At 28.1% G+C, this 18,889-nt stretch overlaps 3 protein-coding genes across 3 annotated transcripts; 2 read left to right on the top strand and 1 right to left on the bottom strand.

Moving 5' to 3' along the window:
* PGO_127010 (translocation protein sec62) lies at positions 1-1,838 on the top strand (the record flags this gene model as incomplete). The annotated part of the gene is made up of 3 exons (XM_028689491.1): positions 1-15; positions 455-1,465; positions 1,734-1,838. 3 exons carry the CDS (start codon positions 1-3, stop codon positions 1,836-1,838), a joined length of 1,131 nt encoding a protein of 376 aa, XP_028545292.1.
* A 1,174-nt stretch (positions 1,839-3,012) lies between these two features.
* On the top strand, positions 3,013-3,632 carry PGO_127020 (50S ribosomal protein L20; the record flags this gene model as incomplete). Its single annotated transcript, XM_028689492.1, has 2 exons — positions 3,013-3,159; positions 3,414-3,632. 2 exons carry the CDS (start codon positions 3,013-3,015, stop codon positions 3,630-3,632), a joined length of 366 nt encoding a protein of 121 aa, XP_028545293.1.
* A 395-nt stretch (positions 3,633-4,027) lies between these two features.
* Positions 4,028-17,659, bottom strand: PGO_127030 (hypothetical protein, conserved; the record flags this gene model as incomplete). Its single annotated transcript, XM_028689493.1, has 3 exons — positions 4,028-16,792; positions 17,149-17,348; positions 17,620-17,659. 3 exons carry the CDS (start codon positions 17,657-17,659, stop codon positions 4,028-4,030), a joined length of 13,005 nt encoding a protein of 4,334 aa, XP_028545294.1.
* Between the last annotated feature and the right edge of the window lie 1,230 nt (positions 17,660-18,889).

Consider the following 18,889-nt stretch of genomic DNA (forward strand, 5'->3'; position numbering starts at 1 on the left):
ATGAGTAGATCAGAGGTAAAACTGAGAGTTCTTAAACTTATCGTTTATCATATCTTTTTGAGAACATAGGAATGTATATACACATGAATATTCCCTTGAATAGTTAAGTGTGCATATGAATGGTGCTAGGATGAAAGTGTTATCTTGTTATTATTTATGATTATTCATCGAACGTATTTAACTTTTTTTTTTTTTTTTTTTTTTTGTATTATATCCATATTAATGATGAGAACGTCATCGGGAAGTGTCTTTCATTATCTTTTTTTCCTAGAGTGGATAGGCAAAAATATGAAAGATGATGAGAGTTATAAATTTTGATCATGACTAATTGAAGGGAACATGTTTATAGATTAGTACATATTTGCGCATATCCATATACATATATATAAATACTTTTATGCATGCTTATTTGATGAATATATATATTAACATTCTCCGTTTAAACTTCTCGCAGGATTTAGACCCCGAGATGCTTGAACTGCTGACGTGCGCATTTGACGAAGGAGTGAAAGTAAAAAGCGCAGCAGAAGTTGGAAAAAGAGCAGTAGAATATTTTCGAGGAGATGAATTTGTGCATTTCTTATACAGCAGGAGAGATATGCTAAAAAAGAAGTTCCCCAAATTATTGCAAAATCGAACATTAGCAGATTTAAAAGATATAGAAGATTTTGCAGACACATTCATACAAAAAGGATATATATATAAAGCTCAATATAAGCCAATTAAAGGAATAAATGAAATAGATGAAAATGGGATGTATAGAAGGCCCAAATGGCCTAAAAGATTAATAATGTGTTCAAAGCAAAATTTTGATAAGACAAGTTTTTATATACTAGTTCATGAAAGAAATAAAAAGCTACAATACTTAATGTTAATAACATTGATATCTATTGTATTAATTTGTTGCATGTTTCCAGTATGGCCATTGAGATTAAAATTGGCCATATGGCATTTATCAGTAGGATTTATATCATTAATATCCGTGATAGTAGTTGGTAGATTAATAGCTTTTATTTTCTTCTGGTTTTTTGGAGTAGATTATTGGATATTTCCAAATTTATTTGATGAAGAATGTAATGTTGTTGAATCCTTTATACCTGTCCATTCATGGATTTACAGAAATGACACATGGATTTTAGTAATAGCAAGAATGTTTACTGCTGTTTTGTTAGCTATAGGGATACATCAATTAGGAAAGACACATTCCATTGAAGATATCAAAAATTTTGCAACTCAATCATTTATTGATATAATTGAATGGGGTAATAAAAAATTAGCTGCTTCTCCGGAAAATGTTTCTATGTACAAGTCTTTAGACTCCAAGGCAACATTCGAAGGAGAATTTGAAGATGATGGGGTGGTGTATGACGAGAATGAAGAAAATTACGATTGTTTGAAGAGATGCGGATTCCAGACATTTGAAGAGTTGGTGAGGAAGTGTTTCCTAAAATGTGAATGCATGGAGGTACGCAAAGGAATAGCGGTTCGTCATTTGGATCCTCTCGTCCGTGCATGATTTGTTTACATTTTCATTAAACAGAGCAATATATAGATGAATGAAAAAAATTGAACCGCTTTGAAAATTACACTTTTAATTAATCAGAAAATTTTCTCAAATTTGATAACGTTTTATGCTGTATTTTTTTTTTTTTTTTACAATCCTAATGTTGTGTGGCATACACCTTTTACATTCTTTTTTTTTTTTTTTTTTTTTTTTTCTGCGTTTTTTTTAGAAAATTTTAAAATCAGAATGTTACAAGAAAAAATGTTCAAGGGTGACCAAAGAAGTTTTGGACGAAGCACACAAAGAAGCTTGTTTTGGAAAGAAAAAGGATTAAGAGTATAGTGTGGAGAATAGAAAAAAGAGTTCATCACTCTAAAAACCTTATATGTGCCATAATTATTAGTAGAACGAATTTAACCGAAACGTGACGAAATGTGCATGCGAAATTTACATATATATACATTCGCACGCATATCCCAAGCATATTTTTAATTCATTATGTGTGAGTCACTTTTTCTTCTTCTTTTTTTCATAGAAATTTTTACGAAATAATGCGATTCCCCTATTATGAATTAACATGATTTTAGATTTGTTTCATTTCAGTATATTTTTTGTTATATGTGCTTCATTTATTTATTCCTTTTTTTTTTTTTTTTTTCTTCTTTTTTCTTTTTTTTTTTCTTCTTTTTTCTTTTTTTTTTTCTCTTTTTCTTCTTTTTGCCATAAATTGTGTTTATCCCATTTAATGTGTTCAACATTACAAAAACTACATTTTGTTGTCAGTTTATTCTTTTACAAAGTTACACAAAAGGGTATTATATAAATGTTAATTTTTTGTATTTTAAAATTTAATACACAAGCAATAAACGGAAAAGGAAAATTTTCATTTTTTTTTTTTTTTTTTTTTTTTATGGCATTTGAGTTATTTATTTTTTTTTTTAAAAAATTTTTTAAAGGTTTTTAAAAATCTATGATTCATTTTCAGTGGCATGAGAATTTGCATGTTATATTATCCTCGTTTTTTCCTTTTCTAAATGGACTCGTGATGGAGGAATGTGTAATATTTATATTCAAATGGACATAAATTTTTTGAAACACAATTTTCGGTGCATTCTTAAGCATATGCAGGTTCACGTGAACAAGTAAATCGCTTGAGGTTTAAGTAGGAAATGGTATGTCGCAACGTATAGAATATATGTGTATGAATATGTATATTTATATGTATAAATGTGAAAACACTACCTGTTTGTGCAAAAAATAAGGGATGTAAAAAGTTCATTATTGGGAAGAGAAAAGTAACATGTAATGCGAGAAATGGTAAGAAGGCCTCTCACCATTTGCTAATTTATTTTCTGAGTATAAGTGTATAAATAAAGGACGAATAAGGAAAAAGGGAGGTATACCCGTGGGGACAACAAGAGAACATAGATAACTTTTAGTCACATATTTAATTTAAAAAATTTTTTCTTTTTAATTTTATAAAGTAAGGAGAATAGGAACTGAATAAAATGAAGTTACCAAGAGAAGTTGTTTTTCAAGTAGCTAAAGGATTTAGAGGGAGAAGCAAAGGATGTTTTAAAATTGCACGTAGCAGGGCAATGAAAGCCTTGTTACATTCCTACATTATGAGAAGGCAGAGGTATAGGAGGTTGCGGGTATGTTTAGATGCATGAAGTAGTAAAGTTGGATTTCCACAAATGTGAATGAGTTCCACTTTGGATGACCAATGAATATGCGTATTAATTTTCATATGCAACGTATACATATATATATATATATATATATATATATATATATATATATATATATATACATTATCAATTTTTATTTACACACGGTAACACTTATAAGAATAGTGTTATGCGGATCCCATTTCACCACACGTTTCTCTCAATTTCTGCTAATGCAGGTTCACTGGATAGCTAGCATAAATAGGGCCTGCAGAGAATGGAACTTCACGTATGCGCACTTCATGAACAGTCTACTAAATAATAACATCATGTTAAATAGAAAAAGTTTGTATAACTTATGCTACACTGAGCCAATAAGTTTTAAGTGCTTAGTAGACGAATCAAAATATGTTTTTTTCCAAAGGAAACTAAAATTTAGAGACATATCTCAATTGTAACTGGAACAATGTGTGTAGTTCAATTGGGAATAATTCTTTTTATTCCTTTTTCCAAGTGAACTTTAATTACTCATTTGACACAGTTATCTCTGTGGACAGCAAACCCTCGGGGAAAAAGTGGTCAAAGTTTAACAACAGCAATTGGGTCACTACATATAAGGAATCATATGGAGTTTTGGTAAGTTTATATTTATGATAAAATTTTGCGAATGATTGAAAATGCGTAAAAAGGAGAAAACAAATTAAAAATAGTTGGAAGTAACATAGTAACTTTTCGACAGAAAAAAGAAAAAAAAAAAAAAAAATTACAATGCGCATAGCAAGAAAGGTAGTAAAGTAAGGCATTTTCTCCACTGCAAGTTATCTAGACATGTAATATCTTCCTTATACCCGTTTCAGAAGGAACTAAAAAATTCGATAGCATAATTAACACTGTCATGAATGTAGTCAACATATATCTTGATCTCTTCATTGTTGTACTGCAAAGATGTTTCAGAATTATCGTTTTGATTTTGAAAAAATGAGGAAAAAAATTTGCTGAGGGAGTGCTGAAATTCATTTTGAAGGATAGAAGAACACAAAGTATTGGCTTGATTATTATAATTTTTAGTACTATTGAAAAAAAAGTAAAAATGCATATTATGTTTCTCGAAATTGTTAGATTGTTGTGTTTCTGTTTTTTTTAAGTTTTTTTGTTTTTCGTTTATTTCATACTCAGATATGTTTGTATTGTCTTTTTTTTTTTTCCTATTGATGATATCATCATCCTTAATTTCGTTTTGGGAATTTTCCACAGAAATTTCGCGTATTATGCTGGCTTCTGAATCCTGTTGAGTTTTAACAGAGCTTGAAAATTTTTCTTTTCTTTTTTTTCGTAGTAGGTATAAATAATCTACGAGAAATAGATCATACTTAAAAAATTCCTTGTGAAAATAGTGGTACTCTTTTATATATATACATAAGTATAATTTGTGTAATATATGAATATTAATCATAAGGGGGTGAATAAATATATAGCACTTTATTAATTTTATTAAATGGTCTAAGTTCCTTAATTCACTTTTTATTTTTTTATACAAGTTCTTAAATTGCATGATCAGATTTTCTTTCTCTTTATTATGGTGGATGGTTATGTACTTATTTATGTCATTATTGTTTAGTATTTTTATCATTTCCGTGACCATTACCAGTAGTTCTGCATATAGGTAGAAATATTTTTTATTATTTTTTTTGTATGTTATTTCGCTTGTGCTGTTTTCATATTTCTTTATTTTCATTGCGAGGCTAGTGTTTTCTTCAAAATTGAAACTTTTGAAATATTCATATATTTCGTTGAGAATGTATATAAATACAAAATATATATTTAAGTCACTCGAAATACAAAGTATGCATTTTTTGAAGGAGTTTTTATTTTTTAGTAGTAATAAATAAAGATGTAAAATGGAGAATTTTATTAGAAGTAAGATTTCTTTACTTTTTTTCATTTTACTATTTTGTAAAAATATTAAGTTGAACCACATATTTTCATTTTTTTCAAAAGTAAATAACAAATTTATTATTCTTTCATCAAAGGACGAGTTGAGAAAACAGGAATTAAAAAATATGATTATATAGTAGGTTTTCAGAAGACATGGATCTTTTTTTTTTATATATTTAACTAACACATTGGCTAATTTTAAAATTTCATTTTTATTGTCAATAAATATGATCTGATAGCTCAACAATTGTAGAATCAAAACGATTAAGTGGTTGTTTTGTTCTATTTCCACTTTAGATTTGTTCACATTATTGTCAAGTTTATTGATAATGTAGTTAATTAAAAATTGTAAAAATTTACTTTTACTAAATTCGTTACTTAATTTTTTAATGCACAAAAAATAGGTGATTTCTCCAATATCATGTCTTTTCCTATTTTTTAAATTATCAGTAGCGTATTTTATTATATTCATTTGGTTCTGTCCAGAGGTGGTGGTGGTGTATATATCTTCAGCTTGTTCTATCACATTAAGTGTATTTTTATAAAAAGAAAAGTCAAAAAAATACGAATTTGTGATTATTAAATAGAATTTCAAAATAACAGAACAAAGGTATGTTCCCTTTTTATGTTCCATGAGCTCTTTTAAATAATTGTTCAGGATGTCCAAACAATTTAACGTATTAGAACAAAATTTGTATAAGGTAAAAACGTCATATATAATAAAACAAGATAAAAAGTTAAAGAAATAATTTATGTACATATAAGACAAATATCCAATTTCTTTATTTATATGTGGCATACTGTTTTCGTTTAAAATATTTATTTCATTTTTCATATTATTGTTCATGTATAAATTGAATGAATTCCATACAGATTCTACAATATGTGTGTTCACAAGATATGCAATTTTTTTTAAGAGGGTAGATATATATTTGTACTTAAAAATTAGTGATGAAATATTGTTATATATTTGTATTATTCTGAAGCAATTTATGGTATACAGAAATAGCAGTTTTTTATTTTTCCTCAGCTTTTCAATTGTGGTGCTCATTATGTGAGCATCTGATTGGGTTGTTTGTTCAGATTCTTCTGGTTTGTTTTTGCTATCGATCGGAGGTTTTGCATTAGGGGAATTCTTGTATACCTCTTCGGCAGCTTCGTTGTGCACATCTTTGTTGATTTTTGCTCTTCCCATTTTTTCTTCTCCACAGTTTGCCTTTACGCCTTTCACTTTTCTACCATTTACTTCACTGCCCTTCACTTCACCGCTCTTCACTTCTCCACTTTTTACTTCTCCACTTTTTACTTCTCCACTTTTTACTTCTCCTGCCTTCCCCCTTTCTCGCTTTTTCCTTCCCTCTTCCCTTATCCTGGCAAGGGCCATGATTGCTCGAGAACATTTCTTATTCTTCGAGGGAGGAGAATCGTTTATTTTTTCTTGTATACTTTTGGTGAATTCGTTTTTAGTGCATTGAGTGAGAGTATCTTGTGATTGGCTTTCTTTCGTCATATTTTTCAAACATTGATTTAATCCGTATGGAGGATGTTCTTCATTGAAGTGCGTTTTTTTTTTTTTTAAATTATTTTTTTTTATCATTTGTACAAATTTCAAATGTATATTTAAAAGGTCTGAATTGTAGAAGGTGGTTAAATGTTCCAAAATATGTCTTGCTATTTGCATGAGAATATTTTCTTTTATTTCATAATTGAATGAGTAATAATCATAAAAAAATAAAAGGAAGAATAAAATAATATTAGTTGTTATTTTGTTTAAAAATGTTTTATCATTTTTTTTAAAATGTAATTGAAAATATGCTAAGGTGTCATTTCGATGTATATCTTTATAATCTTTAGACAATGTCTGATTCAACAGAATGTTGTCATTTTTTTTTTTATTTTCATTTTTGGTAGTATATTTATTATCATTTATGATATACAAAATAAATAAGTAGATATTATTATTATGAAATATGTTACGAAGTACCACATTTTTTATATTTTGATCTGTATAATTTTCTAAATTTTTGTTCCAATTTCTTTTTTTCATGTTTATTAAAGTTTGGTAAAATGTGTCTACTAATGTATCATCTGCTCTAATTGGAATGGTACTTTTTTTTTCTTTAACAATATCCATTTGTTTGCTTTTCACATATATAATATTTTGAAAAAAGGAAGGTAAGGTCAAGACATTTTTTACTTGCGTAAAAAAAATATTGTACAATTCGTTTAAATATATATATATGTAGGAAACAAATATGTACAACAAATTTTGAATCATAACTTCATTTTTTTTTTTTTTTTTATTTACTTCTTCCTTATATTTTAAAACGTATTTCAAGTATTCCTGTATCATTTGATTAAATTCATCATAGAATTTTTCATCTTTTGACAACAGTAATGCTAATAAATTTTTGTCTTTGAAACACATACTGACGATTAGAATGTAGTAGTAAATTTTGTCATATATAAGTTCCAAGTTATTTTTTTTTTTCTTTTCCACTAGGAAATAATTGAGGAAATGATTTATGTAAAAATGATTATCATGGCTTAAGTTTTGTGTGAACATGATACGCTCCCTCTCTACGTGCCTTTGTTGGAAAATTCCTAGTTTATCATTGCTAATTACGTTCATTTGTTTAGAATTATTTTTGTTTACTTCATCTTGTTCGTTTCTGCTGTCATTACTAATGCTGCTGTTTGTGATGTCATTTGGTTTTTTTGTTGCCATGTCTGTTTTATGCATATGCTTTTGAGGAATGTTAATTCTGGAACTGGTATATTTAGTGTCTACGTGTTTAGAATTATTATAATTGACAGAATTATTCTGGTGGAGGGTCGTATCGCTTGTACTTGTGCTCGTTCGGCTAGGATAGTCATCCTGGGGAGGCCATTCTATTTTATTTTTGTAAAAATATATTTCGTACTTTTGCAGATTATTCATTGCTTCCCTTTCATCACAAAATAAGAGTTTTATGAAAATTTTGATAAAATATTTTTCCAGGATTTTGGCTTCTTTTAAAGTGCGAAAATTTATGTAAATATTTTTTCTACTTAAGTAGTAGAAAATTTGTTCACACAGAATTGATATATTGTCCTTTTGGTTATTTTCCTGGTTTTTCTTTTCATCATGTGGATGTTTTTCATTTCCATTTAAACAGAAAAAAAAAGGGAAATTGTCTAATGAAAAGCTCAGAAATAGTACAATGGATAAGAACAAAATTTTGATTTCTTCACAATGAGTACAATATATGTCAATCATAGAAACATAGTTTGGGTTGGCCATTTTATTCTGTTGATATTTGGAAATTTGTCCTTTTATTAAGTCATCTTCCTTGTTAAAATAATAGTTACTTGGATGATCATAAGTCTCATCCTGATCTACGTTCATGCAATTTTTATACTTACTTATCGAGTACTTATAAAACAATTGACAATAATTTTTATAAGCATCTTCCTCTCTCAAAAAGTAATTGTGTTTGTTCAATGTGTTTTGTTGTTCCTTATTTGTGTCTCCATTACTTCCCTTTGAAATTCTGTTATCAGTCTTAAAAGGGGGTAGAAAATCATTACAAATTCGAATATTTTGAATATATATAGCATATTTTAAAATAATAAAATAAATATTCTTTACGAATTTACATATTTGTTTATCAGCTTTGTAATATTTTAAGAAATGAACTAATATTTGCTGTTTTGAATAATGGGAACTTTTTATAAAATGTTCTTTTGAAATTTCATATTTTAATACTTGAAGTGTATATTTAAAAAAAAGGAGTAACAATTGAATATGCAAACATTCAATAATTATGTCGTTGTAAATATTACAGAACTTAGTCAAGATGTTCACATATCTGTTTAGGAAAACATGTTTGAAGGTATGCAAGTTTCTGGTTCTTTTGAAGGAACTCCTAGCATTATTGTCTTCAAAATTTGGGGAGATTCTTCTGACATCTCTCTCAGTGATACAGTTGTTGTAATTGCGTTTGTGCATGCTTATGTTTAGGTTGTTATTGGAGTGTAGTTCAGTTCCACTACTGCTGTTCACTTCACACTTTGCTTTTTCGTTATCTTGAGAATCTTTTTTTTGACTATTTTCTGGTACCCTTTCTACCTTTGCTCCATGGATGAAGATCGTATAATCATGGTGTATTAAGATATCCATATTTATGTATGATATGTCATGATTAACTAAATGCATGTCGAAGAAATAGCCCTTTCTCATAATTACATGGAGCATGCACAAAATGTTTTTTAAAAAGTATATGTCTAATTTGAGATAATCCTCTTCTTGATTTTGAAACGTGACATTTTCTACATTGATGGTCTTTTCAATTTCGTACACATTTATTAGGTTGGAGTAAATGTTGTTGCCGCTAGGGTTTGCACTGCGCTTTCCACTGAGGTTGTCGTTTGTGCTTATCTTATTTTCTGAGATTGTTTCTCTTTTATTCTTTTTCTTTTTTTTTGTATATTTAGAAAGTATGAAAAAAAGAAAATTAACTAAAATGGAAAAGTTTTTACTTCTCTCTGTTTTTTTACTCCTTATGCGCCTCTCCTCTTTTAGCAACATTGGGTTTCTTCTTTCTTCGTCAGGTACGTCGCAATTGGTATCATCATCAAGATCAATAAAATTTTTTAGTGGATCCATAAAATTAAATTTATTACTACAATCAATATAATTATCGTGAAAACTGTTCTTTATTCTTATATAATAGTTATCTAGATCCAGAAAATTGTAGATGATATTTAAAGCAAAACAGGAAATTTTATTCTTCAAAGTTGTCGTAGTAACTGATGTGTACAATAGTTTGTAAACAAAAAGGGAGAGATCTATGTTTTCGTCTAACTTGTATATTTTTTCTTTAATATGTGTTTTCTTCTGTAATATTAGATGAATGTATAGGCATATATCGAAAATGGCTAGAAAATGTTTCAACAATATCAAGTTTGCATGAACTGACCTGTTCAGGCCAATTTGGGTACTCTCACAATTCGCATAGTTTTCTTCTTTCCTATTCACTGTCAACTGATTGTACATAAAAAAAAGAAGTTTGTTTAAGTAAGGAAACACAGTGCTGTAAACTAAATTTATGATATTAACTATTTCGTCGTAGTCATTTTGAAGGAGAGAATATATGTGCTTATTTGGAATATTTCCCGAACTTGTGTTGATAACATTTTGTTTCGATTCTTTTCCATCATGAAATTGTTTACTGTGTTTATGAGAGAATTGCTGATCTAGTTGTTTATCACACTGTTTAGAGAACTGTTCTCTGTCCTTTTGATTATAATGATGTTCCTGATTTTTCTCGTGTGTAAAATGGGAGTGATCTTTTTCTGTATACAACAGCTGCATGTAACAATTATTCAGGTAGGAAAACAATTCATTCAAATTATAGATGTATGGAAAGTTTATTTCATTATCTGTGCAATCATTTAGTGGTGGTAGGATTTTTAACACTTGTAACAATTTGTCAATGTAGGAGGACCCTTTTCCTAATATATATTTTGTATTCAATGTCGTATTTAAAAAAAGAAAAGAATTTATATTTGCTATGGGGAATGTTATAGTTTCTGATTTTTCATTAGATCCTCTTCTTTGGTTAAAAATAGTTGTGCTACCACTTTTATGATGAATCGAGTGTGTTGTGCTGTCAAATGGTTTACTACAAAGGCTTTTTGACAAATAGTAATATTTATTAACAAATAGGAAGAAGGACCTAAATATATTATCACTACTATAGTTTCCGTAAAAGCAGAGTTCCTTTTCTTTTTGATTCAACTTAGAATCATGGAACGTGTGCAGATAAGAATACTTAGTGGAAAAGAAAAAAAAAGATTTTAACTTTTTAATATTTAGAAGAAAATTGTTTGGGTGTAACTTTTTATAAAGCCAAAACGGAAGGAAAAATATTATTTTTTTTTCTATATGAAATGATGCTTTGTTTATATTATCCAGTTGATTCGGAGGCTCATCATTTTGTGCGTATTTATTTTTCCCTATGTGCCTATTTCTATATAGATTAAAGAATTTGGTGCTATATTTTTGCAACCCGTAAAAATTTGATAGGTCTTCCCTTTCGCTACATGAGATGTGTACATTGTTGCTATTATCTCTGTAATACCCTTTGATGTGTTCTACCTTTATTTCGTTTATTAGAGAATTTTCTAGTATGTTTGTGCAACTTTGTCTTGGTGAGTTTATTTCTTCAGATATTAGATTAATGGTGTTTTCTTCCTTTTCAGGATTCATTTCAATTTCACTTTTTCTATTTTTGCAGTCTAATAGCAAATGTGGTTCTAAAAATATCCTGTGCTTATTTAGTAATAAAATGTTTTGGTCAAATATTAAATAAAAACTTAAGCTAGTTGATAATGCTTTTATAATATCATTTTCGTAAAAAAAAAAACAAAATATGTGAGACAAGTAAAAATACTTCTCTTTGTATATTCTTTTACATACATTGCTATTCCTACAATTAGTAATGAGGAGCAAAATGATTATTTTTAAGACATATGTAAATGATTCAATATTATTTGTATTCGTTTGATCTTTCGCTAAAATTTCTTTTATCAGTTTTGTGTATAGAATTTGTATTTTTTCATAAATTGAAAGAAGAAAATCGTCACTGTTGTGTAAATCTTTCATTTGTTTTTTATCTACTGGGATTTTCCTTATATGCATATTGCTTGTTCTGAATTTTGCATTTCTTTTCAAAATAAATGACATTATGTGATCAAAAAGATGTATGGGAAATTCTTCCCTATTAATGTCTATGTTTTGAAAAGTTTGAATGATTACCGCTTCGTCGTTTAGATCATGATTAAGTATAAAATGACTTATGTAAATGTTTAATATATTTGTGCTAAACTTCAAGTCACTTGAGAAGTTAAACGTATTGTTATATTGTTTCTGGTGATTTTCTTTTTTTTGTGCAGGCTTATATGAATAGTGGTTGTGATGATCTTCTTTTCCTTTCAGTGGAGATTCATTTTGTCCGTATATATCCAAGTCCACGATTCCTAAATCGTTTTTTGTTTCTCCAGGATTGATAGCAGTGCATTTTGAAACACTATTTTTTGAGACGTTTTCCACCTTAGTGAATTTTATTCTGAACTGGTGATGCAGCTTCCACATTATTTTAAGTGAAAGGATCCTCTTTTTTTTCTTTCTTTGAAATAGAAGGAAGTACAAATTGTGAACATTTAAAAATACGTTTTTGTAGAAATAAAGGAGGTTGGTTATTGATTTCGAAGTTGTTCCATTTTTCATGTTATCAGCATTGTTTTCATTACTATCGCTAACATTATAGTATGCGAGAATAATGGGAGAAAAATAATTGACATACAAAAAGTCGAATGAATTGTAAGTTTCTGGCTCAAGTAGCATTATGTATTTCTTTTTAATGTAGTATAAAAAAAGTAGAAGTTTTGAGAATATTTTAATATTTGATAAGAGCATTTTTTTTTCATGTATATCTTTGTCCTTGAGTGAATCAAAATGAAGTTCTATTCTTTTCTTAACATTTTCAAGTATGAAAAAGAGATAATAATTTCTTATTTCCTTTTTGCTATATACACACAATTCGTATATAATGTCAATAAATTCGTAAATTAGGAAAGAGGGTATGTAAAAATCTGGAGAATATTTGTTCATATTATTGGTATAGAAAGTAGACGGATCAAATAGATCATTATTAGTGTAATTATTTATCTCCACTTTCGTGTTACTATCTAAATTGGTAAGGACTATTTGAGACGTTTCTAATGTAGAATATTTGTGTTGGTCACATTGGTCAATATTTTTGTTTGAATATTTTTGACAATTATCTTTCGCCAAATTTTTTTTTTCTTTTCTTTCTTCCTCTAAATATATATCGTATTCATTTTTTCCCCTTTGAGGAAAAGCGTGAGTAACATATTGTGTGCCCAGATATTCCTTGGGGATTTCTTTTTGGTTTTTCTCACCCGGGTTGTTAATTATGGTGTGGAAATTATTATTGTCCATTTTATTATTTTGTTCATAGATCATATGTTCCATATGTGTATTTTCAGAGATGATTCCATTTTTTACATATTTGTCTAATTTGGTGTTATGGAGAAGATTGTTCTGATCAGACATGGCCTCCTTATAATTACCGTTCCTCATTTGGTACTGAAAATGGCTGAATGGATAGTGCACAAATTGAGTATTATCTGTTAAGTTATTGTTTTCCCAGTGAAGCGAACTCTTTTGATGATTAATATTAAAAATAAAATTAAATAAAAAAAAAATAATTTCTGTATTGTAACTATATATTACCGAAATAAGGTTATGTAGAAGGAGAATAAAATTTTTAAACAATTCGATGAACTTGATATTTTGTGGAATATTTTTTTTATTTTCTGAATGGTGATTAAATGTTAGTATGTACATTTTATTTTTGCATGCGCTTAATTTGTCAACAATAAACTGATACATGGATATGTTTTCTTCTTTATAAGATTTCACATAATTTGTAAAATTGTTATACTCAGATGTTAGCAGAAAGAGAGAGTTAAATAACATTCTAAAATTATTTTCTACTACTACTTTGGTAATTTTCTCAATAAAGTGGGAATCAAAAGGTAGGTTTTTCACTTGGTTGTCATGAACTATGAGCGATTCTTGAGTTGTAAAATTGTTTAATTGTTTTTTTTTTCCGTTCTCACTGTGTAAAAGTAAAATATTGCAAAACTGTTTTATACAATTCGATGTTGTATTTTCATTTCTATTTTGTGCATCTACTGCTGTGCAATTTTTCACAGAACTTTGGGTGTCTAAAAAGTCTGACGATTTAAATGGTTCCAGAGTTTGAAGAAATACTGCATCATTTGCGTTGATCGAATTTGAAAATATTTCATTAGCTTGGTTGGAGGATATATCTTCTGTTTTATTTGAAGTGTAGTATTTTTCTAGAATTTCATTAAGAGTGGAATAGCTAGTTGGGATGAAGAAAAAAAAGTGGAAAATATTGTTGCTGGTGTTTATAAAGGTAGAAATGTCTGAATGGAAATTAGTGGTTCTTATTCCCGATAGGTTACTCATACCGATTATACCACTTGTGCTGTTTTGACTATTTTTCAAAGACCATGTACCCAATTCTTCTTCTCTATCAATGTTACTATACACAAAGAATATATTTGACAAGGAGTAAAAGTAATGGACTAGGTCATTATACTCCTTATAAATTTCGTAGTCGTAGAAGAAAAAAAACATTTTAAAAAAGTACAATAATTCTATGTGATGAGTGTTTAAATGCATATCGAAGAGAAAAAATTTAAATAGGTCAATTAATTTCGTTTGTATCTTTTTCATTAAAATGAATGATACAGGTGTGTAGTTAATGTATAGACAGACAATTTTCAAGACCTCTACTTGTTTAGGAGTGTATTTGTATGTTCTGCGATATGAAGAATTACTAAACATATCAATATTTTCAAATTTATTTTTTTTTAAATCATTAGACGTGTTGGAAGAGGAAGACGAGAAATTGTTTAACTTGTTAGTGGTTAAATTTTTGGAAATATAGTTACTATTTTGAGTCTGATTCTGTTTTGACTTTTTATTTCCACACCCTCTAAAATTGTTTTCTTCGATGTATTCAATGAGAATTTCCAAATGTGAATTTATTTTCCTATCTGATTCACTAAAGTAGTGCAATAATATATTATACAAAAAATCGTAAATGATGACAAAGTGGTCTATGTGAAAATTAAGGATAGAGAAACTTTTATCTATGGTACTAATTTTGGAGTGGGAAATTTTTAATATCTCTAGCATGAATAAAATTAAAACTTTAAAAATATAGGTGCAGTTATTTTTTGTTATGAATAAATAGTAATACATATCGTTCTCATTAAAATGTGAAATGGCATTATCATCTCCCGTTTTTCGAAGTGCCCTTTCTTCATTTTTTTTAAAATAAAATGTATTTATATTATTTATGCTATTTATATTGTTTTCTGATAGTAGGTTTTTTTTTTCCCTTTCTCTGAGGAGTTCGTTCAGATGATCTAGGCTTTCATTGGATTTTTCAATTTGATTTTTTCCAATATAGTTGTATTTTTTTCTACTTTTTCGAAGAAGAAGTAAGTAGAATATATTTTGATTAATTAAGAAAAAGAAGTTATTAAGATAAATACTGTGTATGCTGTTACATAGACATTCCCCCTTTTGATTTATGCTGATATACAGACTATAAACTATGATGTATATAAGGTATGACAAATTGTTGAGAAGGTTATTTATATGATGAAATTCATTTACTGATTGATTATTTTCAACATAATTTTTGTATATATATTGAATATTGTAACTAAGTGTGTATAAAAACTTGTAATTAAATAGGAGTGAATCTTTGTTAAAAATGTATATATATTCATTTAAAATTTTGTTGACTTCTTTATGCATATATGTTAGATCATCTACACTTATTATTTTTTTTATTATGTTCATTCCTAATAATTCGAAATAGCTGAATTTCATACTTAGGTAGAAATGCAACAGGTTCATTTTGTTAATATAATTTTTTATTTTATAGCATATGTTTTTGTTATATACATGTTTATTATTTAAGTATGTACAATAGGACATGTACATATTTTCTTCTTCTTTGCTTTTATCATTTAAACTTTTTCCCTTATCACTCTTTATTGAATCGTCCATTTTTTCTATCCCATTTATTTCCAAAAAGTTCCTTTTGAACATGTCAAAGCAGTCGAAGAAATTATATAAATAGAGAAATGTGTAATTATTTAAAATATGAATATAATCTCTTTCGTCAAAGTTGGAATGATTTTTTACAACTCTGGGTATAGACAAGGATCCACAATTAAAATAAGCATATTCTTCCCTTATTTTGTTAGCTTTATGCATCTTATAAGTTAATAACAAATGTATGCTCTTTTTATTCACTTCATTTTTCAGAGAATATAAGGAGTTGTAATATTCAAAGTCATCACTTTTTGAAAAATTGTTTTTTGTAAATATGTTTACGTAGTTATTTTTTTTCATTATTTGACTTATGTTCATTAGATCCTTTTCAGGAATTATATTATCCTCATTGTTGAGTAATTGTACAGAGGCATTCTTTGTGTTTACTCTTTCTTTCTCAAGAGTGTGGTAACCTACCTGTGAGGAAATAATCGTCGGATTTTCGAGAGTGTGATTTTTATTCAATGATAAGTCATTTATATGTCCTTCTTCATTTAATCCTATATCTCCTGATTTCTGTTCATCTTTGTTTTTTTTCTGGGAATTTTTTCTTACATCAACATTTGTGTTGGTTCCAAGAAGATCATCCTCTACATTTTTGCAGCCATCGATCGCATGGTTTTCATCACCTGTTGCATTTTTTACATCTAACATAGATGTACGTTCATCAGTGTCCCATTTTAAGAAATCTTCGCTTTCGTTGGCATTATATGCACGAATCAGTTCTATCAGAATTTTACCTACCTGATTGTATTCATTGTTATTATTTTGTAGCTGCATCTTGTCACATGTTTTTATGCACTTGTCTCCACCTTTTGTATCATTTAACTTGCTCCTGGCATTGTTGAATTTGTACTTTTCTTCATTCTTTTTGAAATGAGATAAGAATTCCTTGGTGAATGTGTATATGCCGAATTCTTCGAATTTTTTTTTGATCTCTTCATCGGTCTACATTTAAACGTGATGTTGGGAATTGAGTGGATAGCAAAAATATTAGTCAGCGATTAAGAGACATATATTTGAATGGATGAGCTTATTGCATAGAATGAGAAAAGTTAAAAATAGAAACAATGCACATAAGACAAAACGATAAAGGAAATATGTTAATTTGTAGCAGAACAGTACAGAAGAAAGAGTAGTTGACGTGATATCCTACGTATAAAATACATGCACAGATATTCCAATGACAAAGAAAAATAATTTTTAAGCAATATTGAATGATAGTTATATTATAATTAAATTATGTTTATTTATAAAAGGGCCGAAAATATATATATATATGTTTTTTTTTTTTTTTTTTTTACCTCTATTATGCGATGAACAAATGTCAAAACGTGTATTAAATTTTTCAGTGGAATAGAACAATTTCTATCATTAATGTATCGTAGGATAACGTCAAAAAAATAGTTTCTTTTCTTAAAGTGTGTTTCGTTTATTATATTTTTTTCATATTTTTGTATTAACATGATCATTGATCTATCTCGAATTTCATCTATATTGTGTCCTAAATTGCAAGGAATGCAAAAAATATTATTGTTGCACTTACTTTTATATGATTTTTTTTTTTTTTTTTAATTTTAATAGGGTTAGTTGTAGAGGAGCCTTTTTTCCTTTACGCTCTGATACTGTCATTTTTGTACGCCCTTTGGGGACAAGCTATTATGTCAACGTTTATGCAAACAGGTACGTTCATGTTTATTCGAACAATTATGTTCATATGTTCATGTGTTCATATGTATATGTTTTGTTTTGTTTCAGAGCATATTTGGTTGTACCTATTTTCTGAATAAGGTTGCTCAGCTTATCGTCGTCCATTTTGAATGATGCATTGAAATGACACAAGATGGTTCACTAAGGAAACAAATGATGAACCGGCAATTGCATCTATGTACATGACCTGTGCATATGAATGAGGTTATTCTCCCCCCAACTATAGTAGTAACTATTGTAAACACTACTAGACAGAAAAAAAAAGGAAATAGGGGAAATGATATATGCTACATTTGTAACTTTTTTTTAACTAATAAAGTTTTTAAATTTTTAAAGTAAAATTCCATTATTATATATTTAGACACGTTAGCTGATAGAACTTTACTTTCATTTTTTCATCTTGTTAAATTGTGCATTTGTTTGAAGAAAGGAAGCATGATACTATGAATTAATAAGTAATATGCTAAATTATAGGGCAGAATAAAAGATAAAAGATGTGTTGCACGTTAAAAGTTATTTGATATGGGGAAACTTATTTAGACAGGGAGTTATGTTTATTTTCAGGATTCATTATTTTATACGTTTTTATTTGTCCGCGGGTTTTTGGTGCTCCTTTGGGTATTTTTTTTTTTTTTTTTTTTTATCTCTCTTTCCGTGCACAGAAACATTTTGCAATGAGAATTTCACACCTTGCATGTCATTGAAAATAATAGACTACTTATATTTCCACCATTTCGATTACAAATAATTTAAGTTTAATAAGGAGTTTTCTGATTACATTAAAAAATGCGGTGTAATTTTTTATTTCTTCTACAATGAATAGGAATTATGTGCTGTCTAAAATGGGTACACAATATAGTATACATATATATATATAATGATAGAGGTATGGAAATAACTCCACTCTTTTTGAAGGAAAGACAGCGTATGAAAAAAAGTTACACACATTTTTTTTGTTTTTTTCCTTTTTAAAAAATGAAACAATGTTAAATTTTACTCCCATTTTTGGTGGTAAACTCTTTCTTGTTGAGTTTTCACTTGAACTCCCATTTATTTTTAAGGCTCCTTGGAGAAACGTGCGCGGGAGAATCCCTGCACGGTTACGTATATATCTGCGCTCTCCATACTGATATTTTTCAAATGTTTTATTTATTTATTTTTGTTTTATTTTTGTTTTTTTTTAAATTTCTTTTCGTTCACATGAAAGGATGTTTCCATGTAAGGGTATAATTTCTCGTTTTAAATCATGTACAAACTTTGATAGTGCACATTTGTGAGTAAAAAAATTACTCAGGTAAAAAGGAATATATGAGAAAAAAAAAAAAAAAAAGAACA

This window comes from Plasmodium gonderi, assembly GCF_002157705.1.
Source record: "Plasmodium gonderi DNA, contig: Chr12, whole genome shotgun sequence".
NCBI classification, from domain to species: domain Eukaryota; phylum Apicomplexa; class Aconoidasida; order Haemosporida; family Plasmodiidae; genus Plasmodium; species Plasmodium gonderi.